At 43.5% G+C, this 23,630-nt stretch overlaps 1 protein-coding gene across 11 annotated transcripts in view; it reads right to left on the bottom strand.

Moving 5' to 3' along the window:
• Positions 1-23,630, bottom strand: part of FAT3 (FAT atypical cadherin 3) — a 586,875-nt gene that overhangs the window by 78,159 nt on the left and 485,086 nt on the right. For all 11 annotated transcript variants that reach the window (XM_048842637.2, XM_075126639.1, XM_048842665.2 and 8 more), the window contains one exon: positions 22,879-23,112. In XM_048842637.2, coding sequence (XP_048698594.2) covers positions 22,879-23,112 — 234 coding nt within the window. The remainder of the gene's footprint in view (positions 1-22,878; positions 23,113-23,630) is intronic.

Here is a 23,630-nt window from a genome sequence, read left to right as displayed (position 1 = left end):
ACTCCAGCATGAGGGGGATTCCTGGTGTCCCAGCAGGTAACTGGTGGTGCTGGCACCAAAGGGAGAATTGTTTCCCTGTAGCGGTGTAACATATCTGCATAAAAGGTCTCAAGCTGTAACTGAGGAACTATGTTGGTTGTCCATCCAAAACTCGTGCTGCCAGATGTAGGGATGCTGGGTTGGGCTGGTTCCTCCTAGCCATGTTCTGGGACAGCAGGCCAAGGAATGGTTGTACGTAGATGGATGCTGTGAGGCTAGCTATAGTGTGGTAGTGAACGAAATTTGCCTCAGCCACTAAGGTGCTATCAGGATCTCTGTTGTTCCATCAAGTTTGATCTTCTTGAGTATGCAAGGAAGCAGAGGGATGGGAGGGAAAGTGTACATCAGTGGTTCTTACCACTTGCCCAGGAAGGCATCCCCTCTGGAACTGAGGCCTTGAAGGATCCCAAGACAGGACACCCTGCCAGATTGTTGGAAGATGGGTGGAGTTCCCACTGGTGGTCTTTGTGTAAATGCCTGCTGAAACTGTCTGCCAGGAAATTCATCACCCTGGGATGTGTTTGGTGATTCTCATAGACTATCAGAGTTGGAAGGGACCTCAGGAGATCATCTAGTCCAACTCCCGGCTCAAAGCAGGCACACTCCCCAATTTTTTTTTTTTTTGCCCCAGATCCCTAAATGGCCCCCTCAAGGATTGAACTCACAACCCTGGGTTTAGCAGGCCAATGCTCAAACCACTGAGCTATCCCTCCCCCTGTGGCTGATGCCCCAGTTTCAGAGCTGGACTGTCTCTCTGCAGAGTCCAAAGGATCTTGCTCCTCCCTGCTTGTTTATATAGTACAAGATGGTCATGTTGTCTGCTCTGACCTGGACGTGTGTGGACCAAACAATGGGTATAAATGACTTGCTCGTCTTGTAAACTGCCCAAAGCTCTAACACATTGATATGTAGTGTGGATTCCTGTGGGGACCAGGAGTCGTGGATTTTCTGGTTGTCAAGATGCACTCCCATCCCAGTAGGGAGGCGTCCATTGTGAGCGACTTTGTAGGGAGTGTGGGAACAAAGGAGACTCCCACTCATACTGTGTCTCTGCTCTGCCATCAGGTGAGCGATGTCAACATCTCCTGAGGAAGAGAGACCTTCTTGTCCAAGGAATCCCTGTTTGGGGCATAGACTGTAACCATATTTGAAGGGGTCATAGGTGCAGACACACAAATGGAGAGACATAGGTGCACTCCACCATGTGACCTAACAAAGACCAAGCAGGATTGGACTGGAGTCTGAGGTCTGAGATGAAGCTGGTTGATCAGATCCCTAGTGGCGAGGAGCTGGTCTTGAGGCAGAGTAGGGCCTTGATGTGACTGAGTTTAGGCCCATCCCAGTGAAATCTATGGTTTGTGTGAGCGTCAATGTGTCTAAACTGACTTAGAGTCTGAGGGAATGAAAGAGTTGGAGTGAGGTGGTGGCTATTGCTTGTACCTCCTGGCATGATTGACCTGTGATCAGTCAATTGTCCAGGTAGGGAAATATTGGTCTTCCCTGTCTGTGAAAGTATGTGGCCATGATTGCAAGTACTTGGAGCTGTGAGGAGGCCAAAGGGGAGCATCTTGTACAGAAAGTGCTCTTGGCCCACTGTAAAGCCCAGGAACCTTCTGAGAACAGGATGAATGTCCAAATGAAAGTATGCATCTTTTAAACTGAGGGCTGTAAATCAATCACCTGATTTGAGGAAAGGCATTATAGAGGTCAGAGTCGTCATTCTGAACTTTGAGTGTCAGATGAAGACATTCAACTGTCTGAGGTCCAGAATGGATCTCCAGCTCCCCTTTTTTTGAAGGGGGGGGTAGAAGAAGTACTTTGAGTAAAAGCCCTTACCTACATGAGGAGATGGTTTGGGCTCTATTGCCCACAGCTAGAGAAGAGAGTCTGCTTCTTGTTAAGAATCCTCTGGTGAGAGGGGCCCCTGAAAAAGGGATGCGGGGAAGAAGCAACTTCCAGCATGCAGCCTTTTGACAGAAATGGCCAGTACCCATTTGTCTGTCGTGATAATGTGCCACACTGGGAGAAAATGACACAGGTGGCCACTGAAGGTGTAGCAGGGGGTGTGGAATCTAGTTGTTGACCGTTGGGCATTGCATCAAAATGACTTTGGCTGAGACTGCAGAGTGGAGGATGATGGTGCAGACTGCCTATCCCGCTGGGTCCTTTGCCATTTCTTGGGAGGTTCATATGTCTGCTGTTGACAGAAGGATGGAGACAGTAGTCAATGTTGAGGTGGAGGAGGCCAGGAATATTTTCTATGGGTTGCCGGAGTATATATCGCCAGAAAGTGGAGGATAACTTGAGAATTTTTGAGGGTATGTAGTGACTCGTCCATTTCGTCATTAGAGGTTGCTACCTTCTAGGGGAAGTCCTCCACAGTAGTTGGACCTCTTTAGGGAACTCCGAGGTCTGTAGGCACAAAGCCCTTCTCAAGACTATCGAGGTAGCCAAAGAGCGTGACACTGTGTTTGCTACATCAGGGGATTTCTGGAGAGAAGATACTGAAACTAACTTTCCTTCATCCAGGATGGCCTGTGGAAACTTGATGTAATTCTGACAGCTTGTTGTAATTCAAGAAGTTGTATAAGGACATCAAAGCTTGGTGATTCGCCAGCAGGTCTGGACGAGTGGAAGGGGAGCAGAAGGGCCATAATCTGAATGGGGCCTCATGAGAATTGCATAAGATGTCTCTGGAGCCTGAATTCACGAGTCTGCCTGGTATGACGAGGGAAAGTGTGGCAGATACTGGACTTGGAAGGGATGTGAGCTTCCCAGAGGCAATACAGGCAGGTCTTATGCAGGTCATCAGGAAAACCAGGGGCACGCACGGCAAGGCTTCAAGCCTGGAATTTTGGGCATAAAGGTGCCTGAAACAGTGGTGGAATTGGTGGGGGGAACCCCCCCCCCCCCCCAACTTCCAGCTCACTATCACTACAAGCCAAACTAACTAACTATCGAAACTAAAAGTCCTATCTACAATATTTACAAATTTGATTAAGTAAATCACCCAAGAGCAGAAATTGCCACAGAAATGGAGGTTCCATCCCAGACCATGAGTGGTAGAAAAGGAATGTCAGGTTTCAGAGTAACAGCCGTGTTAGTCTGTATTCGCAAAAAGAAAAGGAGTACTTGTAGCACCTTAGAGACTAACCAATTTATTTGAGCATAAGCTTTCGTGAGCTACAGCTCACTTCATCGGATGCATACTGTGGAAAGTATAGAAGATCTTTTTATACACACAAAGCATGAAAAAATGGGTGTTTACCACTACAAAAGGTTCTCTCTCCCCCCACCCCACTCTCCTGCTGGTAATAGCTTATCTAAAGTGATCACTCTCCTTACAATGTGTATGATAATCAAGTTGGGCCATTTCCAGCACAAATCCAAGGTTTAACAAGAACCCGGGGGGGGGGGGGGGAGGGTTAGGAAAAAACAAGGGGAAATAGGTTACCTTGCATAATGACTTAGCCACTCCCAGTCTCTATTCAAGCCTAAGTTAATTGTATCCAATTTGCAAATGAATTCCAATTCAACAGTCTCTCGCTGGAGTCTGGTTTTGAAGTTTTTTTGTTGTAATATCGCAACTTTCATGTCTGTAATCACGTGACCAGAGAGATTGAAGTGTTCTCCGACTGGTTTATGAATGTTATAATTCTTGACATCTGATTTGTGTCCATTTATTCTTTTACGTAGAGACTGTCCAGTTTGACCAATGTACATGGCAGAGGGGAGAGGCAGTCAGTCTGCACCATCCTTTGCTCTCAGTAGGGCTTACAACGGGGCACAGGATGCAGGTGTGGATGAGTGGACACCGCTATTAAAGAATTTCTGGGCCTGGGCACACTTGTGCACACACAATGATATCCTTAGAGAATAGCACTCAAAGATTGCATAGGTGCGTATGCTAAAGCTGTCTGCAGTAATGAGGCCTGAAGGGAAGGTACCATACGGTTGCTTGCTCTTCCTACACTTCAGTGAGATAGCTACTTCAAATCTTTGCAAAAGTGAATGCTGAAACAACCCCACACAAGTTTCCTGGTTGCTGGTTTATTTTATACCCAGGTCCTGGGAACTGCAATCAGAGATTATTATTAAAACACAAAGATCCACTAAGTTATAGTTCCCCATTCTTAGCATCTATCAGCTGAGTATTTGCTGCCCTTATTGTCTGAGAACTTTACAAGCCTGACATTAATTGAACACACAAGAGCTACCAATCCCTTCTAGGCGTATTTTTTTAATGTAAAATTTGTGACAGTATTATTCTGCTTTACAGCAGTAGAAAAGCATTGTAAAAATGACTGATCAAAAGCCATACAAATCACATTTGTTTTCTGCTTGACATAGTACAAATAAAGTATTCACACCAGGGGGAGCTGAGGGACTCTCTTTTCTCCAACCGTGCTTACATAAAAGCAACACCAAGCACCAAGAAAAGATGCTATTTAAATTACATTAGGATTAGCTGGCTCTCCAGAGAATAATGCAGTCTTTGACACACCTATCTTGAGTTTTAAACATTCAAATGTAATTAAAAATAGACATATAATTGCCAGTATTCTAATTCATTGTTATTGGTGTTACACTAGCACCTAGATGCACTGCCTGAAATCACAGCCCTGTTATGCAAGACAGTAGAAAAACAGTCCTTGCACCATCTAAACAGGCAAATGGTGGAAGAAAGGAAGTATCTGCATTTTACAAATGGGGAACTGAGGTCAGCACAGAAAGACAGAGAGTCACTTGCTCAAGGTCACACAGGATGCCTCTGCTGAACCTCGAACTGAACCCAGATCCCCTAAGTCCGAGTCCAGTGCCTTATGCACAACATACATGGCTTAGACTGTAAGCTCCCTGCGGCAGGGACGGTCTGTTCGTTCTGTGTATGTACAGCACCTACCACAACAGGGTCCTGGTCTTAGGCACTATGGTAATAAAAATAAATAAATACATATAGAACAACAACGATTAGATGAACACAAAAAAACAATTCCCTGTACAGTAAGGTGCTAACAACCTGTGACCACGTGGGAACCACATTTTTAAGAGGACAGAAATAAGGAGGACATTGAGAGCACAGGAAAAATGAGCTCGTACTTATGAAAAAAGCCTAGAAAGAGAGATGAGTCTTAGGGGTTTTCTAAATGTGGCCAGCCGTAGGCAAACCCCTGGGAGTAGTGGATGACAGAGGCAATGGCCTCTGTAGTTCCAGCTCACTAAGTGGTCCAGATAAGAACAGGTTCTGTGATGGGTGAGAGACAGAAAGGTGGCTCCTAGAGTAGCTGGGCCAGAAGGCATTTAGAGGTTTGCTGATTGTAACCAATACCTTGAATGTCACCAGGCAATTTGCAGGCAGCTATCTCAGAATATGAAGCACAGGTAGAATACACCCTCATTCTCCCATCCTACTCAGGAGATGGACAGCCTGGTTCTGCAGCACTTGCTGAAATTTCTGAGTGGCCTTTGTGACTTGCTCCAGCCTCGAAGCATTGTGCAAAGGCATGGAGGAGTGAGGCAAGATCTCCAGGGAGTATATGCTGCAATCTTTTAGCAAGCTGAAGATGGAAAAGGGCATTTGTGGCCACGGTTGCTATTTGCTAGAAGCAGAGCTGCACCTAATGGGACCACAACTTCTTTGACAAAGGGAAGAGACAACCTCAGTTTATGAGCTGGTTCTAGGCCCTCAGGAGGCTTCCCTGTACTGAACAGCATTCTCGCCACCCTTTTCAGGTTGATCTTAAGCCAAATGGTTTTCATACAGGTCACTATTTCTTCCAGTCACTGAGAGATAAAGCTTTGAGTCTATATAACTGTGCGACACATCATCTAGAATATTAAAAGTAAGCAAGGCCTTTGGAGGACTTCACCTTAAGCTACTCATCCAGTGCACCATCAAACAGTCAACAAATCTGATGATATACAAGGCAGCAGTAATAGCATCCCTTGTATATGAGTGTGAAACATGGACAGATTTACACACACACACACACACACACACCCCCTACACACACAACCTCAAACAACTTGAAAATTTTCACATGCACTGTCTCCATTCTGTTCAGAAGCTCCACTGGTGAGACCAAGTCTCAACTTTTAACATCCCTGAAAGAGCAAAAACAACCAGTATTGAGGTGACAGGTTTCAGAGTGGTAGCCATGTTAGTCTGTATCAGCAAAAACAACTAGGAGTCCTTGTGGCACCTTAGAGACTAACAAATTTATTTGGGCATAAGCTTTTGTGGGCTAAAACCCATTTTATCAGATGCATGGAGTGGAACATAGAGTAGGGAGGTGTAAATACACAGCATATGAGAAGATGGGAGTTGCCTTACCACGTGGGGGGTAAGTGCTAACAAGCCAATTCAATTAAGGTGGAAGTGGACTATTCTGAACTCCCTAAAGAGGTCCAACTCTTCTCAACGGTTGACAAGAAGGGGTGAAAGTATTATTATTCCTATAAGAGGATTCCACAGTATTCTTTTAATAAAGGAATAAGCCAGGAAATTTTATACTTAGATTTTGTACTAGCATGGGATGGACTATTGCCCTTTGCTATGTGAACACAAGCCAAGTCTCTAGAGTGGAGACTTTGTGTAATATACAGCCTTTTTGTACATCAAATGCCATCCTTCCAGTGGTTATTCCTTCCTTCTGTATAGCACTGAAATAAAGTAGCACGTAGCTGAATGCTGCTTATGTTGTTTGTCACTAATCGCTATATTAAGGACAGTCACAAGAAATGTGTTTCTGTAAAACACAAGGGTTACAAGTGTAACTCCCGTGATTGGATACACTCCCATCCCCCGATTTAAAGGCTAACAAACATTCATGCACTCAGGCAGCACCAATTAGGTGCGCCTGCAGAACATGTTTCACCTGGAAAAGGGGAACTTAGAAAGGTGATGCTCGCCACAGAAATGGGGCAAAGTTTGCCCTGGAGGAGAGGCTGCCAGGGACTGCCAGTAGCAAAAGGAGCCCAGCCCTGGGCTAGCCTCCCTGCCCTGCCCCGGCCCCCACCTTGTTTGGGGGCAGACAGTGAAAGCCTGATACAGGCAAGAGGCCCCATGTAAGGCTGCTCCAAGCCAATTACTTGTGGTGGGACCTGGGGAGCACCGCCAAGAACTAGAGGTAATTGGACTCAAAGAAGGATCGTGGGAGTGAGCTGAACTCTGCCGGGAAATCTGAGATTGCCCAGGCCTGGAGGGATAGAGGGCCAAGGACCAGAGACTGAAAGAGACGATGGCCAAACCCAGGCTGAGGGTTGGCCAACTACAACTGTGGGGCAATGCGGACGATGAAGCCCTATGCCTATACAAGGCCCTGAGACAGAAACAGGTTCCGCACCAGTCCGATGAGAGGGGCCTTCTGCCAAGGTGGCCCCCGAGCACTGATGTAAGTTGATGGTGGAGTGGCAACAACAGCAGGCCAACCAGCACCAGCAATCCCAGCAGCAGATGTTGCAGCAGTGGAGAGTCCAGCAGCAGGCCCGAGCAATGCAGCAGCAGCAGCTGCTGAAGGAGATTGTGTCCAGCAGCACAAACTCTGGACTTTCTGCAATAGTTAAGACCATCGGTCCCTGCCCAGAGAAGGCAGGCAGGGCCCAATACAACAGGGGGAGCTCTGCCATCTGTGTCAGTGAAATTAACTAAGATAGGCCCGGACAACAATCCAGAAGCATTCCTCACCACCTTCGAGGGGGAGCTGCTGGCCTCTCAATGCCCTCTGGAGTATTGGGTGTTAGTTTAGCTCCTTACCTGACAGGACAGGCTCAATTGGCTTGCCGTAATCTTGATCCATCACTGGCTTGAGACTACAATCAGGCCAGGGTAGCTATTTAAATTACCTGTACATGAGGAGACACACTGGCAGCACTTTAGAGCAGAGATATAACCCAGGTGGTAACCCAACAATTAAAAGAGCACTGTCGGTGATGACTTCGCTCCAGGGCCGAAGTTGCAGAGTTGGGCCTAATGGAGCAGTTTGTATCCATGCTTCTAGTAAGGGGCCAGGAGTGTGTATTCCGGCATCACCCCAAGTCATCGTTGGAGACGGTGCAGCTGATGGAGAAATTTCTCACAGTCAATTGGTTGCTAGAGATGGGACACGCGTAGCCTCTGCCCTCTTGCCAACCATGGCACCAGATGCCCACCAGCAGATACCATACCCTGGGCGTGACAGAAAACAAGTGCAAACCCCACCCCAATGACTGAGCTACCCGCACAGAGAAGAGAAGACCTTGGCAAGACACGGGGCCAAGCTCAGTGAGGCATCACCCGGATTACTGTCTGGTGATGCAAACAACCAGGCTGGAGCCCTTGAGCTCAGACACAGGTCCCATTCATAGTTTAACAGCTGCTCCCCGCCAGGCAGGAGCCCGCAGAGATGAGCTTGGTAATATGCTACTCCTGTGGGCAACAGGGGCATATGAAGAAAGAGTGCCCATGGATAGAAAGGGAATAGGCAGAGAGTTGGACGGCAGATGACAGGAAGACTTCCCCTAAATTGACAGTCCCACTATGGGTCCAAGGGAAGGAGGTCCTAGGGCTTGTAGGTGTAGCCAAGTGGTTATGCAAGCCACCCTAGTGGGTTAGCCAATGAACCCAGAGGGGACAATTTGCTTGCAGTATATACATGGAGATGTGAGGCCTTGTCCCAGTGTACAACTGGAACTGACAGTGGGGACCCTCACCAATTCAGTTACAATAGAGCTAGCCAAAAAATTTGAATACCCGGTGATAAATGGCCAAGATTGGCCCTACTTTTGGCAAATTGTTAATGAACTAACCAATGCTTCAGCTGAACACCTTGACAAGACCTGGCCTGTGAACACAGCAGACTCAGTGGGCTTGGGGGACTCGGAAAACCCCAAGGAGGGTATGTCCCAGGACCAGAGCCAGCCAGGGAGATGCCTAAACAACTGGTACTTCCTGTGGACCTTGAGGCCCTAATGCGAGGGGAAAGCTTCGTCCAAGGTAGATTACTAAAGGAAGATCATGCCAGACCAACCTGATCTCTTTCCTTGAGAAGATAACCAAGATTCTAGACAAAGGAAATGCAGTAGATCTAATCTACTTGAATTTCAGTAAAGCCTTTGATACAGTTCCACATGGGAAATTAATAGTTAAACTGGTGAAGATGGGGATTAATATGAGAATCAAAAGGTGTGTAAGGAACTGGTTAAAGTGGAGACTACAATATGTCATGCTGAAAGGTGAAATGTCAGGCTGGAGGGAATTTACTACTGGAGTTCCTCAGGGATCTGTCTTTGGGACCAATCTTATTTAATATTTTCATTAATGAGCATGGCACAAGAAGTGGAAGTGGGTTAACAAAATTTGCAGATGGCACAAAGTTGGGAGGTATCGCCAATATGGAGGAGGACCGGAATAGCATACTGGAAGATTTGGATGACCTTGAAAATTGCAAAGCACAAGATCATTCATATAGGAACTAACAACAAGAATTTTTGCTATAAGCTGGGGATGTAGCACTTGGGAAGCGAGAAAGGAAGAAAAAGACTTGGGTGTACAGGTTGATCACAGGATGACTACAAGTCGCTAATGTGATGCAGCTGTGAAAAAAAGCTAATGCAATCCTAGTATGCATTAGGTAAGGTATAAGCAGTAGAGATATGGAAGTGTTATCATCATTGTACAAGGCACTGGTGAGACCTCATTTAGAATACCATATGCAATTCTGGTCTCCTGTGTTTAAGAAAGATTAATTCAAATTGGCACAGGTAAAGAGATGGGCTACTAGGAAATGGAATGGAGAACCTATCTTATGAGAGGAGACTTAAGGAACTTTGAAGGTTGAGGGGAGATAGGATTGCTCTCTATAAATACATCAGAGAGATAAACACCAGGGTGGGAAAGGAGTTATTTAAATTAAAGGCCAGTGTTGGCACAATAATAATATAAACTGGTCATCAACAAGCTTAGGCTTCAAATTAGATGAAGATTCCTAAACCTCAGAGAAGCCCTGGAACAGCCTTCCAAGGGAAATAGTGAGAGAAAATCCCTAATTTGTTTCAAGATCGAGCCTGTTAAGTTTATGGAGGGGATGGTATGATGCGGTTCCATATAATAGTATGCTACAAATGCCATTACCAAATATCTCCAATGGCCACAGCCGGGACACAAGATGGGGAGGGCTCTGAATTGGGGGAGATGGGTAGATGTCTGGCTGGTGGGTCTTGCTCACGTACTCAGGGTCTAACTGATCACTATATTTGTATCAGGAAAGAATTTCCTCCCAGGTCAGACTGACAGAGACCTTGCAGCATGGGGCACAGATCACATCTGATTTGAACTAGAGTAAATGGTGGATTCTCTGTAACTTCAAGTCTTTAAATCAGGATTTGAGGACTTCAGTAATGCAGCCAGAGGTTAGGGGTCCATTACAGGAGTGTGTGGGTGAGGTTCTGTGGCCTGCGATGTGCAGGAGGTCGAATTTCATGATCATGATGGTCCCTTATTGCTTTAAAGCCTCTGAATGAGAACAATATGATGATGCGACATTTAGCTACAGCTGTGAACAAGTGGCATACATGAACGAGGATGCAATGGACCCCCAGCACCTGAGACACTACCGCCCACTTTTTGTTAGCGAAAGAGCCACTGTATAGAGCGGAGCGAAACTTGCAGTTGGGGGTAGTAGGAACTCAGTTACTCGTCCCCCATAAGTATTGCCAAGCTGCAATGCAGCTAGCTCATTATATTCTCTGTACGGTGCATCTAGGTCAGGAGAAGACTCTGGAGTGGATACTGGCCCTGTTTTTCTGCTCAGGGTGCATCGTGCAGTTAGGGAGTATTGCTCTTTCTGTCCCCAGTGAACGTATTCAGCAGCTAAGAATGTCCCGAAGGTCCCCCTGGTCCCAATGCTATTAGTGGAAACCACATTTGAGAGAATATGGATGGATATGGTCATTGAGAAACCAATATATACTTAAAAAGAAAAGGAGTACTTGAGACACCTTAGAGACTAACAAATTTATTTGAGCATAAGCTTTCATGAGCTATAGCTCACTTCATCGGATGCATTCAGTGGAAAATACAGTGGGGAGCTTTATATACACAGAGAACATGAAACACTGGGTGTTACCATACACACTTTAACGAGAGTGATCACTTAAGGTGAGCTATTACCAGCAGGAAAGCGGAGGAGGGGGGAGAAAACCTTTTGTAGTGATAATCAAGGTGGGCCATTTCCAGCAGTTGACAAGAACATCTGAGGAAGAGTGGGGTGGGGATGTGGGGGGGGGGAATAAACATGGGGAAATAGTTTTACTTTGTGTAATGACCCATCCACTCCCAGTCTTTATTCAAGCCTAAGTTAATTGTATCCAGTTTGCAAATTAATTCCAATTCAGCAGTCTCTCCTTGGAGTGTGTTTTTGAAGTTTTTTTGTTGAAGAATTGCTACTTTTAGGTCTGTAATCGAGTGACCAAAGAGATTGAAGTGTTCTCCGACTGGTTTTTGAATGTTATAATTCTTGACGTCTGATTTGTGTCCATTTATTCTTTTACGTAGAGAAATTGGTTAGTCTCTAAGGTGCCACAAGTACTCCTTTTCTTTTTGCGAATACAGACTAACACAGCTGCTACTCTGAAACCTGTCAATATACAGTTGTAGTGGTGGACTATGCCACTCATTACCTGGAAGCCATACAGCTCTGTTCAGCTAAGGTGACAGTGATCACTCCTGAGTTTATGAGATTTTTTGCCCAGATACATTTCCCGCAAGAAATTTTGACTGATTGGGCTCCAAGTTCATACCTTCAGGTGATGCAGAAACTATGCTCCTGCCTTAAAATCACGGCTCTGAGAACATCAACGTACCATCTGCAAATGGACAGCATCGTGGAAAGATTTAACAAAACATTGAAGGAGATGTCAAAATGGTTTGTTGGGATGAAGCCTACTCACTGGCACCATCTCCTCCTGCTGCTGCCGCTATTTACCATGTGAGAGGAACCCCAAGCCTCCACGAGGTTCTTGCCCTATGAATTGCTCTATGGAGTCTAGCTCTGGGGAATCTTGGATGTGTTATGAGAAGGTTGGGAAGAAGCAAACCCACTTGACACAACCCAGTATATTATATGCCTACGGAAGCACTTTAAGACATTGAGCACGTCTAAAAAAGAGAATCTCATCTGTGCTCAACAAAGGCAAGAACAAAGGTACAACTAAAAGAAATGTTTATGAACTTTCCACTTGGAGACAGAGTTCTGTTGCTATTACCATCCTTGAAGTTGAAATTGACGGCTCACAGGCAGGGCCCATTCAAGATGTTGAGATAAATGGGCCTGGTAGATTATGAGATCCAGCTATCCAGCAGGAGGAAGGAAACTAAGGTCTCCCATGTACATTTTCTCAAGCTATGGATGACACAGGAAACTCTCCTGATAGACACTTACCTGGTGAGCCCGGAACTCGGGCCCAAGGTAGCTGCTTGCCCAGAACCTGGACCTCTACTATTAAGTGAGGCCCTTTCACTGGATCAAAAAATCCAATTGGTGCAAATGATCTCAGACTTTGCTACAGAGTTCTCCCCAAGTCCGGAGAGAACATACACAATACAGTATCATCTGGAAACAGCACCAAGACAACTGGTTAGGGAGAATCCCCGACCCTTACCAAAAAGGATAGGGGACACAGTAAGAAAAGAGGTGAAGGCCATACTGAAAATGGGATATTGAGGAGTCTCAGAGCAACTGGAGGGCCCCTATAGTCCTGGTCCCTAAAGCGGATGACACAGTCCGATTTTGCATAGACTTTTAGAAGGTCAATGCCTTTGTGAAATCCCTGTCTCCATCCTTCCAGGAGATGTCTGTATAATCAATCCCCTTTGGCCATTTCCATTTTAAAACTATGCTGTTTGGGTTGCAAGGGTTGGCAGCAAGTTTCCAGCGTCTTATGAATCAAAACCTTAGACCCCACCAGCAGTAGGCCGTGGCTTACCTTGACAATACTGTCATCTATAGCTATATGTGGGAAGATCACTTACAGCACAGAAGGGCAATACTGACATCCCTATAGGAGGCTGGCCTCACAGCTAACCTGGCAAAATGTAAGTTGGTTGCAACAGAAGTAATTTATTTAGGGTATTGGATAGGAGGAGGCCCTGTGAAACCTGTGTTAGACAAAGTCTCTGTGTGTTGAAATCATATCCCATATCCTGGACTAGGAGACAAATACGCTGCTTCTTGGGCCTTGTGGGATTCTATTGCCAGTTCATCTGCAATTCTGTACTCCAATTTAGCTCCCTTGTTAAAAGGCAAAGACACCAAGAACACCAAGACACCACCACTATCCAGTGGGAGGACTGGTCTGATGAAGCTTTTAATACCTTGAATACACTTCTCAGCCAAGCGCTGGTCCTCATCAACCCACACTTCACCCAAGAGTTTATTCTCTATATAGATGCTTCCGATGTCAGCCCAGGAGTGGTGCTCTCCCAGGACCCAATCCTATATGTAAGCAGGAAGTTGTCCCCCCCCCCAGGGGGGGGGGGGGGAACAGCATTCAGTTATTGAGAAAGGGAGCTCTGGCTATCCAGTAGGCTGTAGACTCACTCAGGTATTACCTCCTGGGTAGGCCCCTTGTCCTTAGTCACTGACCACGTGCCCTTGCGGTGACTACCCTACATGAAGGGCTCGAACCCCACATTATAAACTGCTATCTAGCCCTCCAGCTTCTGGGATCAGCACCACGTAGGGAAAGAGCATACAAATGTGGATTTTTTTTCCCCAGACTTATTATCCCTGTTTCTTTCCGGACATGACATCCATTTGCTTTTCTGTAGCTGATAATGCCTGCTGATGACACCACATAACCATTTTCTTTTTAAATATTAAAAGTTTACAGCATGTTTCTCTTCTTGGTTTTAATCCATCTCCATCAACTAATTAACAAAAATATTTTCTCCAGGAAAGTTAATTTACTCTATTTTAATTGAATTTTTAAAAGAATTCTTAGCTTGCTTTCTTTCTTTTTAAATAAATGAGATTGCAAAAGAAAACCAAAAAAGAGGGTTGAAATATTTTCTTTACCACAGAAAACAATCACACTGTTAAAGCTTGGCAAAAAGTCATGACAACCATAGGAAAAAAATATTCTATGAATATGAAAGAAAAAAAAAGGAAGCCGTGCCATAAGATCTGTGAAATTAGTGGTTACTTTTCAAGTTACAATTATTTGTAAGCAGACTATCTAATTGCAGTGCTTCCTCCCACTCCAATTTTTCATGGTGTAATTATTAGCCTTAGGATGCTCCTATGGCAGTGGTTCTCAAACTGTGGGTTTACACACACAAACAACAGAGAATTATCCACATCCCTTGGCCTTTTTTGTTAGTAGTTGTCATAAACATACAGCTAAGGATAGCATAAAATCCCTCCTTTACCTGTAAAGGGTTAAGAAGCTTAGATAACCTGGTTGGCACCTTACCAAAAGGACCAATAAGGGGAGAAGATACTTTTAAATCTGTGGGGGAAGGTTTTTGTTTTGTGTTCTTTCCCGGTCAGCGAGGAACCAGGACAGGGAAAATACATCTCCTAAAGCCACACCTGAACTAAGCATTTAAGAGTACAAATTGTAAGTAATAGGAAGGAAATGCATTAGATTATTTTTTGTTTTAGCTTGTGAATTTTCCCTCTGCTAAGAGGGAGGTTTATTCCTGTTTTTTGTAACTTTAAAGTTTTGCCTAGACGGTAATTCTCTATGTTTTAAATTTTATTACCCTGTAAAATTACCTTTCATCCTGATTTTACAGAGGTGGTTATTTTACTTTATATATATATATAAAAAAATAAAGTTATATTTTTTAAGAATTTGATTGGTTTTTAGTGTTCTAAAAACCCAAGGGTCTGGTCTGTGCTCACCCTGTTTACCTATTTGGTTGGTAGATTATTCTTAAGCCTCCCCAGGAAAGGGGGTGAAGTGGCTTGGAGGAATATTTTGGGGAAACAGGAACTCCAAGTGGTCCTTTTCCTGAATCTTTGTCTAATTCACTTGGTGGTGGCAGCAGTACTCATCCAAGGACAGGGAAGGATTTGTGCCTTGGGGAAGTTTTTAACCTAAGCTAGTAGAAATAAGCTTAGGGTGTCTTTCATGTGGGTCCCCACATCTGTATCCCAGAGTTCAGCATGGGGAGGGAACCCTGACAGTAGTATTTCATTTTTATTGGAGTTTTAGTAGCTCCCTCGGTACTCGCAAAGATTTAAACACTTTGGAAAGGAGCAGAACTTCAGACAGAATAGATATTAATCATAGTTACTGAGATCTTTGCTGAAAATGTTGTATCCTCCCTCACCCAACAGAGGGGAAAACTCAGAGAGAGGGCATTTAGCGATAACTGCAAGTACAAATTAACCATATATAGATACAGAAAACAATAGATAATGAACTTGATTCCTTCTCTTTGTAGCAGCTGGGAGGGCAGCTATCACTTACTACACACAAAGGTCTATAGGAGCCCCAACTAGCAGAGCCTGCATGACATGGGATATGCTGAATGCAATGCATCCTCTGAGCTACCTGGACCTAAAGAGCACCACCCACTTTTTGATGGGTGCAAGCTCACAATGCCGCTTTAATCAGACTTAGGCAAAAATTCCACTGCTAGGAGCCTTCCGCTGCAGGCCATGACAATATCCAGCACAAATCCTGAAGGAATCAAGCCCAGGAAATAGACTCTTAATGGAAGTAAACCAAATAGCAGAGACATACTGAGCCATAGGAGTCATACAAGACCCAGAGCAACCAAGGTCATCATACAAAATATCCCACTGTGTGGATATATTTTTGAAACTGACAGATACATCTCAGAGCACTCTGTGTTCTGCTGTGAGGTTACAGCCTTTCAAAAGAGCAGGATACATCAGCAACTAAAAGCACCGCCTTCACAAAACTAAAGGAATGCTTTGGAAATGTACCACAGAACTTATTCATCGTATGTGTTGCTTTATGATGTATCCAAAACTTTTCTTTAGGTTTGTAGAAATCCTTCCCAAAATTGCACTCTTACACTATACCTGTGAAGTTTCACCCCTCCCAGCACAGACCATTCCTAGACTTGTTTTCACCTCAGGAGAGAGAGACGTGCTCTAATGGTATAATTTGCTCTGGATAGTCCCAGACAACATTACCCCTAAATCCTTTTCAGAGTCACTGCTTTCCACATATGGTCTCCGACTCTAGTTCTGGCCTGCATTCCTTGTTCCTAGATGTAGAACTCTGCATTCAGGAATATTAAAACACATTTTGTTTGCATGGGTCCAGCTTACCAAATGGTTCAAATTACTCATATGACTGCCCTGTCCTCATCATTATTACCACGCCACCAATCTTTGAGTCATCCACAAATTTTATAGTGATTTTTCATTCTGTAAGCATGAAAAGCCAGACTACAGAGTGGCTCATCGGGAACACTGGCATGAAACAGGGCTTCATTTTATCTCTGCTGTTTGGCATTGCCATAAACTGCATAGTAAAGAAGTGCATTTGGAGCACAGGCGCCAACTTTTGTTGGTGCTGGTGAGTGCTTGTGCCTCCCACCGGTCCCTGCCCCACCCCAACTTCGCCCTTCCCTGCCCCTATTGGATCCCTCCCCAAATCCCCGCCCCGGCACCGCCTCCTCCCCCAAGGGCACCACGCTCCCCCTCCTCCCCACTCCCTCCAAGGCTTGCTGTGCGAAACAGCTGTTTTGTGGCACAAGCACTGGGAGGGAGGGGGGAGAAGCAGGACCCAGCGGCGCGCTCAGGGGAGGAGGCGGAGCGGAGGTGAGCTGGGGCGGGGTGGGGAGCTGCCGGTGGGTGCAGAGCACCCACCAATTTTTCCCCGTGGGTGCTCCAGCCCTGGATCACCCATGGAGTCGGCGCCTATAATTTGGAGTACAAACACTGGTATAGAATCAGTAGACAGCATATGATTAGAGGAGCTACACTTTACTGATGATAGTGGGAAACTAAGTGATACCCCCAAAAAGTAACAAAGAGAGTCAATCTGGCAAACACAGCAGTCCACGTATGGCTCAAAATTAGTTATGCTAAAACAAACGTACTGGAAACCCAGACATCAAACAGTAACATCACGCTAGATGGCAAAAATATCAAGGAAGGAAAACAGCTTCCCTGCCTGGGGAGCACCATATTGGCCAGAGATCTCAAGAAGGAAAGGATATCAAAGATAGGAAAGGCATCTTCAGTATTTACTAAACTCAACAACATATGGAAATCAATGATATACAGCACCAAACCGAAACTGAGAATTTTCAATTCGAACACAATATCGATGCTAACATATGGCTGCAAGAAATGAAGATCTTTTAGACTGAAAACTAGATTCCTTTAAAAATATGTGCCTATGAAAGATTCTGGGCACTGGTTGGAAAGACTTCATCACCAACGAAAAGATCCAAGAAATTACGAACCAGCAACTTGTTTCCACTAGAATCAGAAGAAAGCGCTGGACATATCTACTCCAGATACCAACTCTCAGACTCCCACATGAAGCTGTCAAGTGGAAACCAGCTGGTGTGCAGAAATGAGGGTACCCCAGAGAAACCTCAAGAAGAACTCTTAGGAGGAAGGGCAGAACAATCTATCTCAACACCATAGAACAGTGGAAGCCGCAGCAAATAACAGAGAGGAAAGGAAAAGACTAGATTCCGCCCTGTGCACCAACACTGGAAGATGCAATGTAATAATGATTTTATATTTATTTCCATATCATTGATGCAAATGTTGAATAGCTTCAGTCCTAGTACCAAACGCTGTGAAACCTCACTAGAAACATCCCCATTCAATGCTGATTCCCCATTGGCACCTATTTTTTGAGATCTATTAAATAGCCAGTTCTTACTCCATTTAATGTGTGCTTTATTGATATCATATAGTTTGAATTTTTTATCAGAATGCTGTGCAGTCACAAGTTAAATGCCTTACAGAAGTCTATGCAGTTACCCTTATCGACCAAACTTGTAATCTCATCAAAGAATGAAATCAGGTTTGACATGACCTATTTTTCATAAATCCATGTTGATTGGCATGAATTATATTCCTATCTTTTATTTCATAATCAATTAAAGCACATATAATCTTTTCCATTATTTTGCCTGGGACTGATATCAGGTTAACCAGCCTATAGCTAACTATGTCATTCTGTATGCCCTTTTTGAATACTGGCACAACATTAGCATTCTTCCAGTCATCTGGCCTTTCCTTGGTATTCAAGATTTATTAAAAATTAACATCAGCAGGCCAGAGATCTTCTCAGAAAGCTCCTTTAGGGATCTTAGTTACAAGTTATCCAGGTCTGCTGAGTTTAAAGTGTTTACCCCTAGTAGATGTTGTTTAGCATCTTCCTAAGTTATGAATGGACTGGAAAGTACTTCATGGTTCTCATGTGACACGAGCACATACACATTTTTCTATCTATATTTTTTTTATCTCAATGAATTTTGCTCAGCTTTTGGAAATTACCCCTTTTGAAGCACCAAGTATATATAGTACTGATTGGAACTGTCCTCTACTTGTCCATATTCAGCGTTCTCTGGTCATGATCACCAGTCACTCAGCAATTATCCCCCTTTATCTTTATTCATCATAAGGAGCTACCTTGGTGTTGGGTACAATAACTTTTGTGTTAGAAAATTATCATGTACAATTTTTAGAAACTGTAATGATGGCTGAACGGTACCTCTGGCATACGTCTCCCATGACGGACCGATCAGCTAAAAGATTGACGAGAAGGATCTTGTTAGACTTCAATAAATTGCCAAAACCACCAGTACTGGATGAGGGAAATGGAGAGCTGGATCTGCCAGCTGGTCACCACAAATGTTAACGCTCCAGGGACCAGATTTCTAGAGGCGTGTAGGCACCTGAAGATGAAGATAGGTGCTGGCATAGTTGGAAGTAGTAGAATTTTTGAAAGCGTCAAGGCACCTAACTCCCATTAGAGTTCTCCACCAAGTTTCCCTCTAGGGTAGACGTTGCATAATAGATTCCACATATCAGATTGCTATGGTGTCTCTGCAAACCTGGAGCCTCTCTGCCACACCATACAACCAGTTGCAGCTCAGGTCCCAAAGCCTCTATACTCTATCTACAACAGCAGGATGGTGGGTTATTTCACTAGCTTGTATGATACGGGTGAGCTCCGTGAAAAATCAGGAATTTCCAGTAAACGTAGGGCAGATAGCAATGCTATATGTTTATCTTTAAAAAAAATAAATAATTTTAGTGTAACAAAGCGAGTTGTGTAGCTACTCCCCTTTCTTCCAGATGCCCACTTAATTCACAGTTTGGACCATCCACCTTTGTTTGAACTATGCACTGTATTGGAATATGCTCCTTGTTATCCAAAGCAATTCTCTTCGACTGAAAGTTGTGAAATTGGAAAGCAGAGCCCTCCCATTCATGTTCCCCTCTAGCATGTGTTCGGGCTTGGCTACACTTACGTTTTATAGCGCTCTAACTTCCTGGCTCAGGGGGGTGAAAAACCGCCCCCCTGAGCGCAGCAAGTCAGAGCGCTTTAAAGTGCTAGTGTAAACAGGCTCCGAGCGCTGGGAGCTAATCCCCTCATGGAGAGCTCTCTCCCAGCGCTCACGCGCGACCACACTCACACTTGAATGCGCTCCCACGGAAGCGCTCCCACAACAGCGCTTTGAAGTTTCCAGTGTAGCCATGCCCTTAGTCAATTTAGGTTCAAATCCTGCATAGTGTTGAGTACACTCTGTGATGCTGTCAAGCAGGTTGCCAATACCCACCAAGGCAGCAGGCTAATTCACTCACATGCTAATAGAAATCAAAGGAGTGTCAAAAGGCATTGTAATGTGATCAGGCCAATTCACTTGTGGGTTGGCATAATTAAAAAGGAAATGTGATGGTATTGTCTTCATTTATCTGTAACCTGTTGAATGTTATTACATTATATTTTACATTATAGATCACTGTACTTAATTAACCCTAGATCAAAGGATGTATTAGCGTTTAGATGAGAATTTACTTAATGTGTAAAACTGCATGAAAACTAATGAAGGATTGTTTCTGGCTATCACGTTGTTCATGAAAACTAATGAAAGACTGGCTGGATGGCTTAACTAAATGCATTATGTATGTCTCTGTAAAGTTCACCAGGATTGAAGCCTTAGAACTGTAAATGAGAAGCATGCAAACTTCAAAGCATGGGCTCTTGCGTTCAACAAAGGGAAATCTACAGAACCATGCTGTGATGCGAACACATGCCAGACTGCTTTCTGGGGAAAACAGCTAAGAGAATGTACCTTGGGAGTGATCCTGTATCTCTGAGCTGTTCGGACACTTTCAGGGGGTGTTCCAGATACAAGACAGAGATCCCCAAAGCTGTTTTGGGTAACCCTGAGACCCCTATGGAAAATCAGGAGATTACTACACCTCTGCTAATCATTTGGACTTACAAACTCTGACTCACCTATAATGTATTTTACCTACATTAACCTCTCAGTAACTTTAATTTCTTTTTCTTAGCTAATAAATCTCTAGTTAGTTTACTAGAGATATTGGCTACAGCATTGTTTTTGGTGTGAGATCAAGAGTATCCTTTGACCTGGGGTAAGTGACTGGCCCTTTGGGGTCAGGAGTGTCCTAATGTGAGGTGATTTTTGGTTTTAATAACTTTTCATCATTTAGACCAGTTTGTCTGGGTGGCAAGATGCACTAAAGAGCCTCAGGGGACTGTCTTTGGCTCCATGGTAAGATTAATATAGTAATCCAGCAGTGCACAGTTGTTACTGGCTTGGTGAAATCTAATTATAGAATCACCAGTTTGGGGTGTCAGAAAACAGGGCAGACAGTCTGAACGGAGATTGACACTCTCAGTTGTGAGCTACTCCAGATAGCATGACACCCTCACCTCTCATAGATTTCAAAAGGTCTCTTAGGAAATGCTCAGCATATTTCATGATCAAACCCTTAAGAAGAAAGCAAAGGCACATCCCTGTTTCAAATAATATGTTGAGCTGCAGGTACTGCACAGCAAAAACCTTCAATAACTTGAGCAGTGGCACTGAACCTTCCTACTGCCTGGAAATTTCCCTAATTATCCTAAGAATATCTGACCAAACATTCATTCTATATAATGCCAGTTCCCCCATATGCTGTATTATGTTTAGTGGGACGAGTTCCTGGAGCACACAACATGGCTTGTCTTTCAAGTTTTCTCTCTGTGTTCCCCATGCTGGCATTCCTTTCTTCATTCTTCTGAAAAGGGTGCATGTTCTCTAAGTCACAACTCACCCACCCACAACTCAAGGACCGAAATAGCAGAGGAGTCGGCAGATGCTAACACTGACTGTAAAATGCACCGTGGAAAATATGTTCCTTGGTTCATTACAAGCTACACAAATGTTTTCAAGGGGAGTGGGGGCTTTCAGTACACTACAGAGATTTAACTGCTGTATGTTATAAAAAAAACATCCTATCCTAATTCATTCATTTCCACAACAATGGGAATATGTTTTTTTAGTGCTGACTGATAAAACACTGAATTGTATTAAAATCAGTTTCAAACCAGATTAACCCCTGCATCTTACACATCCCTCTATGATTTACAGCTCTAAATACGAAGTCTATATACCCTTTCATATTTGTCATCACATATCCACCTCTATAAAAATATGCAGTCTCAGAAAGAGAATGAATGTAGCAATTACCTCTATTTTTAAATAGTTCATCATCTCTTTATGTAAAGTTGATTTAGCATAAGCATTTATTTACAACTTTTATTTCAAATTCTTTGCTATCTTTTTTTGTTTTAAATGTCACTTCATACACATGAGAAAAATGCCAATTAAAACAGCAGTGGAAAATAAAAACACTGGGTTTGCAACACATGTATTGGCTAACTAACAGTAATTGTTTTGCACTACTGGGCAGTAGAATAAACTGTAATTGTGATTGTTCAACCAAGGAGCATAATATATTCTTTATAGATAAAGTAATAAATGTTTGCAGCTTATTATTTAACTTTACTGAATGCAGCAAATTTAAACTAGCAACCTTAACAATAGAGGACACTACCAGCATCTATTATAATTCAGAAAAATATGAACAAAAAGTATTTCCATTCAGTGGAAGATCCTGGTTTGTAGGTAACATCACTCATGCCATGATTTCATAAAACATCTCCCAAAAATAAAGCAGAGAAAAGAAAAAACTGTCAGACTCTATATTTATTTACCTGAAACAAATTAGATGAAAAAGAGCAAAGGCTTTTACAAATTAATACTTGTGTTACAAGACAAAAAAATTGTGCCTAGATTTCATGATTAAGTTCTTCACATAACAAAAGACTGAAATTAAAAAAAAACAAATCAGTAAGAAAATAACCAGAGTATCTCCAGTGTAAACAATAACAGACTAAAATTATAACAAAGCTGTGATGTATCAAGACCTATATTTCTCTACCCAGCAATAGATTTCTACTGGCATATAACTATACTACATGCATAACACAAAAACAGGCATGGAGAACTTCAGCTCCAAAAGAACTTGAGACCTTTATAGCACAAAAGTTTAAACTTAACCCTAAATTCATCATAACTGCTACCAGTGATCTCTACAATAAGAATATGGTGATGACAGACTTCCCTGGCCACTGCAATACTTATACATCTATGACACCATGCCACATTCAACAATGGGCAGCAGCAAAGGGGATAACAAAGGGGAGAGGAAGAAAAAGCAAAAGAGGTGAATAAGGAGAGAAACAGGGAAGAGGAAGGTGCCATCTCTGTCGCAATTCCACCAACCCATGCATTTTTCCTAGTTATTCTTAGTAATATTGCTCACTTACCTACATCAGGATCCGTGGCCTGGACTCTTGTTAACAAAGCTTTAGTGGCTGTATTCTCATAGACACATGCGGTGTAATGATCAGTAGAAAACATTGGTGGATTATCATTGACATCTTCCAGAAAAAGGTGGATTTCTGACTGGCAGAACCTGCCACCGCCATCTGTTGCCCTGGCAATCAAGTTGTACACAGGGATTTTCTCTCTGTCTAAAAGGGCCAAGGTTTTCAACTCACCTAAAATTGGGTACAAGCAGTGATCATCATTATAATATTACAGAATATCCATTTTTAGATATTGTAAGTACCAGAAAGATCACATATTTTTCAGGAATTAAAAGAAAAAAAGAGGGGGGGAGGGAAAGAAACAACAACAGTATCCATCACTGAAAAGCATACAAAATCCTGAAAGTTTCATTTTTACTTCTGTTTATCCACCATAGTTAACTGCCAGTACAAATGCAGTAGCATAAGCCAATCTGGATGACCTTCAAAGCCCTACAATTTCATCCATGGCTGAGAGTATAATAAACAGTATTTTTCATGTCTGCCTTTTGGTTACTCTCATAATCTCCATGGCTCTCTAGATTTCTAAACACATAAATGCACTGTAAATCTACTGATGACAGCAAAGATAATCAAATGTAAAGGGCCATAATGCTGATCTTTGCCAAAAAACAACTCAAGCGTCTCAGTGGGTGCCTGCGCCTTCCAGTTTAGATCAGATCTCTCATTCTCAGATACACACACGTTAT

This window comes from Caretta caretta, chromosome 1 (assembly GCF_965140235.1).
Source record: "Caretta caretta isolate rCarCar2 chromosome 1, rCarCar1.hap1, whole genome shotgun sequence".
Classification (NCBI taxonomy): Eukaryota; Metazoa; Chordata; order Testudines; family Cheloniidae; genus Caretta; species Caretta caretta.
The sequence above is the reverse complement of the archived record's forward strand: the minus strand, read 5'-3'. Positions and strand labels throughout refer to the sequence as shown.